Source organism: Gavialis gangeticus, unplaced genomic scaffold (assembly GCF_001723915.1).
Source record: "Gavialis gangeticus isolate Ggan-Ray unplaced genomic scaffold, GavGan_comp1, whole genome shotgun sequence".
In the NCBI taxonomy this organism is placed as follows: domain Eukaryota; kingdom Metazoa; phylum Chordata; order Crocodylia; family Gavialidae; genus Gavialis; species Gavialis gangeticus.
Window position 1 is genome coordinate 5,266,783 of NW_017728964.1, and position 6,916 is coordinate 5,273,698.

Sequence of the window (6,916 nt, forward strand, 5' to 3'; positions counted from 1 at the left end):
GGGGGGCAGCAGGGGTTGCCTTCCCCCTGCCCAGCAGCACTCGGTGAGCTGGGGCTATTTTTTCCCCAAGTGCCAGCAGCTGGGGTGGGCAGGGCAGCCATTGCCGGGCTGGGAGAGTGGGCGGTGGATGGGCCTGGCTGATTTGGAGATTCGGCCGAATCGAATCGAGACAGTGATTTGAATCACCAAATCAAATCACTGTCCCCCGAATCATCCGAATCTGAAGTGAATAGTAGCCGCCTCACACACGCCTGCTGCTTGGCTATCTATAGCAGGAAGCAGCTAGATGGGGGTGGACAAACTGCAGCCATCCTATCCGGCCCGCAGGGCCCCTAAAAAATTTAAAATGTTAATATTTATCTGCCCCTGGCTGCCTGTCATGCGGCCCTCAATGCCTTGCCAAAACTCAGTAAGTGGCCCTCCGCCCAAAATAATTGCCCGCCCCTGAGCTAGCAGGACATTCTATGCTTTCCCTTTGTCCACCGAAACAGGGCATTCAACTAAACCCATCTGTTCCAGTACCTGAGGGATAGAAGTGGGCTCTGCTTCTTGGTTGACTTTCCTGACCAGTGTTTTATTATGTCAAGGTGGGAGGAGAACCACCTCTATTACAGTCTGTGGGACAGGCACCCAGGGCTTAGTATGGGTGCCTCTAGCAGTTTTTAAAATGTTAAATAAATAGATCAGGATATATTTTGGATTTCATGTGACACATCTCTGACTGAGAGTCATGCTCATGCAGAGGGGTAGTACAAAGGCTATGCAACAGTTAAGGTCCATTTAAGCCTCTCTCTTGACTGGGTTGCACTGGCCGATCTGCAGAAGGATGAAAGGGTCATGCTCTTTACTGAAGACAAAATGTTCCAGCTGTCCTTTCTTCAGGCTATTCATCAGCTAAATAATCATATTAGCAATACCATATTTAAAATGGATTTTTATGATGTTTTCTTCTCAATTTCACAGGGCACACCTGCTATTCCACTGATAGATTCTGTGCACACTGATCCAGTCCAGTGGGAGACTCCAAAACAGTTTAACCCGGGTCATTTCTTGGATGAGAATGGACACTTCAGGAGAAGGGAGGCCTTCATACCTTTCTCTGCAGGTAAACAGATCTACAGCTGTCCTATCTGAAATGTCATCTGCTTATGGTTGTACAGCAAATCCATCAGTGGGTCTAATCCTGCTCTCACTGGCCATGTCTACACATGCGCTTTTCTGCGAAGTAGACGTGTCACAGTCTACACATGGGATGCTATTAGGCTGCAGTAAACTAATTAACACTGTTGTTAGATAGTATTACCCAGGACAGTACTATTTTATGGCGGAGTAATTAACTTCAATTAAACGTATGTGTAGATGCTGACTGTGGGCATATATTGTGTCCAATCAGCCCAGCCAGTAGGGGGCCAGACTCCTGCCTGCCACCTAGTTAAACAGCTTCACACTTTCAGCATCCTTGTGCCCCAGCCAGTCCCGATGCTGCCACTCAAAGCCGGGATGGAGCAGAGCAGGAGTGGCCCTGGCATCAGCTGCTCCACCCTGGCTCAAATTGCTGCTGTCCCAGGAGCATATGTAGATGCTGAGCCTGGGAGTAGTTTATTCCAGCTCAAACTGCTCTGGTGTTTACTGCTTCAAATTAATTGCATGTGTAGATGCACCCACTGATGACAAAAGCTAAACTCCTATAGAGTTCAAGGGTATATTACACTACAGAATTAATGGGAGTATTTTTTTTCAGGGTTGTCCCTAATCCCATTCACCCCAGCATAAAAAACCCTGTCACCTGTATTTGGTGTTTCTTGCAACCTAAACTATCTGGCTGCCGTCAATTTTGGTGAGCTTTGGATGAGAGCAGGGCCTGCATCATGCCTAGCTGTCTGTCTTATTTCCTATGCTTTCTTAGGAAAGCGGGCATGCCCAGGGGAAGGGCTAGCCCAGATGGAGCTGTTTCTCTTCCTCACCATCCTGCTTCAGAACTTCATCTTCAAGGCAGCCACAGAAGACAAAGACATGGACGTGGTGTCTCTGTGGATGGGTTTGGAGGACAAGAAGTTGCACTACAAATTCCATGCTACCAGGCGCTCAGTATCTTCCTAAGAGGGTAGGGAACAGGAAGTGAGTACAAGTCAGGTTCATAAAGAGAATTCAAAATATGCAAAGAAATGCAGCAAAGTGATGAAAATGCTTAGCTCTGAAATCTGCCAGGTTCTCCCTCTGTGACATTAATCTGTCTATGTTTCAATTTCTGCAAAATGGGGAGGACAATGCCATTTTTATCCCATGCCATGTCTGTTATTTCTTTTGAGACTGTAAGTTGTATTTGGCAGGCCTGTATCTTTCTATGTGCTTGCACAGCACCTGGCACAATGGAGACTGACTTGGGTGAGGGTCTGTAAATATTCCTGCAATAAAAATACTTCTGATCACTTGCTCCTCCCAAGTGTATTTGCTTGTTTTACTTGTGGCCAGCCTGGACATTGGGCTTGAGGCTGCCTGCATATGGAGTGTTACTATGCCCAAATCTGGATAGTAGAGCCTTGGTCCTGGGCTGCCCAGCCTGCAGAACTGATGGTCCTGATCATGGTAAATGGCACTAAGGTGATGGCCCTGGTGGATTCAGGGTGTGCCCAAACAATTATTAGAAAATCCCTGTTCTCAGATCCTGGGGAACCTCTGGATATGATGTACATCCAGTGCATTTATGAGGATGTGAAACTCTACTTCTGGGCCCAGGTACTGTTGTCAGTGGGAGGTCACACAAAGCTCGTCTTGGTAGTCCTGGTGGACTCCTTGGTCTATCCTGTTGTCTTCAGCTATGATTGGGAAGGTTTCGAGGAAGTCTAAAGTAGGCTGCAGCTTCCCTTGACCAATCCAGGCCCCAGCCCCCAGTCTAGCAGCAGGCAGTCTTCATAGGGGAAGGAGAAGCTGAGAGTTTAAGGGGATGACCCCAGGAGCCCACTGAGGAGACACAGCCCCAGGAAGAGAGGGCCAAAGCCTATACAGGAAAGTAAATGATGATGAAGTGACATCTGTGATGCATGGTATGCTATAGGGGAATAATGAAACTACAAATACAGCCCAAAAGGCAACTGGTGTCCCAAAGCACTAACAGGGCCCAGAAGGCCACAATTTAGTGCTTCAGGAGTAAGACTGGGGCCAGCTGGGTACAGGAAGAAGGAACTGGCCAGGGGATGAAGGCTTACCCTGGGACCCTGGGGATAGTGTCCCTAGTCAATATAAGATGCATCAAGACAGGGCAGGAAAGGAAAAGCAAGCCAGCACACTGAGGCCGTGTGGCCTAATGGATAAGGTGTCTGACTTCGGATCAGAAGATTGAGGGTTCAAGTCCCTTCACGGTCAGATCATTTTCAAGCCTGAAATATAACAACCTTAAAACTAGCATCCCAGGGTACAATAGGAAGCTTTCTCTGACACCAGCCAATAGACAGGTTATTCCACAGCTCACCTGAAAGCCTAGGGCTTCTCATGGTGGGCTTAGATGTCTGTACAAGAATGGGAAACAAGCATAGGGATCATGGAGACCTGGTGGGACTGCATCACAGGCACAGGGGGATACATCAAGTATAGGAGGGATTATGTTGGGAAGAAGGGTGGTGGAGTTGATCCTTATGTGAAGGAACATTACACCTCCTTAGAAGCAAAGATTGGAAACAAAGAAGGGTGACTTGAGACCATCTGGGATATAGGGACAGCACGGGGAAGAGGATTTGACTGTAGGAATTTATTACAGCCCTCCAAACCAAGAGGAACAGCTCAACCAGAAATTCTCTGGAGAGCTGGCAGAGGCTGCACGCTCTCAGAGCATGGTCATCATGGGTGACTTCAACTACCCAGACATCTTGTGGGATGAGCGCTCAGCTAGATCCGATCACTCACAAAGTTTCCTCACAGTGGTGATGCATAGTGGGTGCACGGGAGTGCACGTGCACCCCCTGAGAGCACTGGTGCATACCCTGCTGGCCACGCTCCCCATTTAGGCAAAGGGCAGGGGGAGCAGGCAGGAATGCCGGTGCATCCTCTGCAAGCACCGGCCAATCGCAGTGCTTGCTGCAGCAGCTTTGGGGAGTGCTTGTGGCTGCTTATGGGAGCAGCTGCAGCGATTGGCCGGCGCTTGCTTCCAGAAGCGGCCGCAGCCACCACCCAAAAGCAGCTTCAGTGAGTGCAGCGATCAACCATCCCGGAATCACCCAGGGGGACTGGTCACAGGGGGGCACATACTTGCATTGAGGAGCTCTGACTAACACAAGAAGTCTATCGGCCAACCAGGGGCAAGACACTCCTAGACTTGGTTCTGGCCAAAGGGGATGAACTGAGGATCAAAGGGAAACTGGGCAACAGTGACCATGAGATGATCACTTTCTCCATTGACTCTAAGTCAGGGAAATTGGCCAGTAAAGTAGAAATCCTTGATTGTAGAAAAGCTAACTTCCACAAGCGTAGGGGATTGGTTGGCAAGGCTCTGCAAACTATGGTCCAATGAGGAAGGGGGTACAAGAAGAGTGGTTGTTCTTCAAGGAAGCAATCCTAAAAGCTCAAAGGAAGTCCATTCCCTTTTGTAAGAAAGGCAGCAAAAAGCCTGGGAGACCCCCTTGGCCCTGAATACAGATTGGCAACTGGAATCAAGGACAACAAAAAGTCCTTCCTTAGATAAGTAGGAAGTCAGAGAAAAAAAGAAGGGAAACATAATGCCCCTAAAGAATGAAATTGGATGGCTGATAACTGACACTTAGGACAAAACTGAACTCCTGAAATAATACTTCACGTCAGTATTCCACCAGTCCAACAGTATTAACCTACTTAACAGGTTACAGGATGGTCATGGTGGGGGTGACCACCATCCCACAGCTAGCGTAGATCTTGTGGGGGAGCACCTACAAAGGCTAAATATCTACAAGTTAGAAGGACCAAGTGAACTACATCTGAGGGTGCTATAAGAACTGGACGATGTAATCGCGCAACCAATGGCAAAGTTATGTGAAGACTCGTGGCACTCAGGAGAGGTCCCAGAAGATTGGAAGAAAGCCAATGTGGTGCCTATCTTTAAGAAAGGGAGAAAGGAGGACCCAGGCAATTACAGGCCAATCAGTTTGACCTCAATCTTTGGAAAAATCCTGGAGAAAATTATCAAAGAACCCATTACAGACAGGCTAGCAAAAGGCAGTATTCTGAAGGATAGCCAACATGGCTTCATTATGGGCAGGTCAAGCCAGACCCACCTCATTTAGGTTGGTCAGGTTACTGATTAGGTTACTCACCACCTGGATGTGGGAAATGAGGTTGGTGTTATATACCTGGACTTCAAAAAGACCGTTGACCTGGTCTCCCATAAAGTCGTGAAAAAATTAGGCAAATGTGTCCTTGACTCCTTCATGGTCCAGTGGCTAGGTAACTGGTTCTGTAGTAGGACCCAGAAAGTATGGGGTGACAGAGCTGAGACATCATGGTGGAGGGTGACCTGTGGCATCTCTCAGGGTTCAATACCTGCACCAGCACTTTTCAATGTGTTCATCAACAATTTGGATTTGGGTAATAAAGCAAACCAGCAAAGTTCACCAATGACACCAAACTATGGGGGAGTGTGATCAGTTAAAATACCTGCTTCTTCTTTTTTGGATTTAATGCCTAGGTGAACAGGGCTCTTTTAATCAGCCTTGGTGAGACTGCAGCTGGAGTTCTGCGTCCAGTTCTGGGCGATGCACTTCAGTGGAGAAGCTCGAGAGAGTCCAAAGGAGGGCCACGCACATGATTCAAGGCCTGGAGACCAGGTCATATGAGGAGAGGCTGAAAGACTTGGGACTGTTCAACCACGAGAAGAGAAGACTCTGAGGGGCTTGGTGGCAGCCTATAAGTATATCAAGGGCATACATCAGGACCTGGGGGAGCATCTGTTTACCAAGGCCCACCAGGGGAGGACAAGAAATAATGGGCGCAAGCTGATATAGGATTCCTTCAGGCTAGTCATAAGGAAAAACTTCTTTACAAATCATATACTGAAGGTTTGGAACAGGCTCCCCCCAAAGGTGGTACAGTCACCCACCCTGGCAATCTTTAAAATGTGTCTTGATGCCCACCTTGCTGGGCTCATCTGATTCCAGCTGTCTTTTCTGCCCATGTGCAGGGGGGCTGGACCCTATGACCTGTAAGGTCCCTTCCAGCCCCTAACAACTATGAAACTATGAGAACCGGATTGGGTCAGAAGTTGTGTGGCCACCAGGGGACATCACAGACACCCCTGCAGCCAGGTCTTGCTACAGAGGTACCAGGGAGGGAAGTGCCCCAAAAGGGACTTCAAGGGGGGAGGGTGTGTGGTCACGTGGACTGGCTAGCCCTTGGTGAGGAAAGGGTTAAAGAGTTGCTGGGCTGGGCTGACCATGCCTGGGTATTCTTGCAGCCAATGCCAGGCCTACAGGTATCAGGCTCAGAGTGGGGAGGACTCTCGGTGCTGATGCGCCCTGGCTTCTGGTCAGACACCCAAGCTACGCAGATTCCTGTCGGTACGGATGTCTGGGTAACTTGTTGCCCAGGGGCTGGGGAGCTGCCCTGATACCCCGTTACACTGTGTAGTGCTTAAGGGCTGTGCGAGGCTTCGGACAGAGCTTCAGATCTGGAGAAGCTTCGGATGCTTCGGGGTGTGAAGCAGCACATCGGGGTGGAAGTGCCGCCTCGTTCGGCTTCCCGAAGCAGTTTGGAGCCGCCTCAGAGATCTGGCCATAGGGTACAATGGGGAAACAATAAAATATCTATAACTTTGTTGTTTTTTTGTCTGATTTGGATGAACTTTTCAGAGATGCTAGACTATGCAGAAAGGATGAAGTCTGCGAAGTTTCAAGAAGATCGGTGCACGGGTTGGGGGCAACTGTACCCCAAATTCTTGAAAGCAAAACTCCTGTCA

At 48.9% G+C, this 6,916-nt stretch overlaps 1 protein-coding gene and 1 non-coding gene across 2 annotated transcripts in view; both read left to right on the forward strand.

Moving 5' to 3' along the window:
• Positions 1–2,434, forward strand: part of LOC109287335 (cytochrome P450 2C5-like) — a 16,800-nt gene extending 14,366 nt beyond the window's left edge. The window contains exons 10-11 of the mRNA XM_019502310.1: positions 964–1,105; positions 1,907–2,434. Coding sequence (XP_019357855.1) covers positions 964–1,105; positions 1,907–2,100 — 336 coding nt within the window. The 3' untranslated portion in view covers positions 2,101–2,434. The remainder of the gene's footprint in view (positions 1–963; positions 1,106–1,906) is intronic.
• An 856-nt stretch (positions 2,435–3,290) lies between these two features.
• TRNAR-UCG lies at positions 3,291–3,363 on the forward strand. Its single transcript has one exon. It is a non-coding gene; the product is annotated as a tRNA-Arg (tRNA).
• Positions 3,364–6,916: the final 3,553 nt, after the last annotated feature.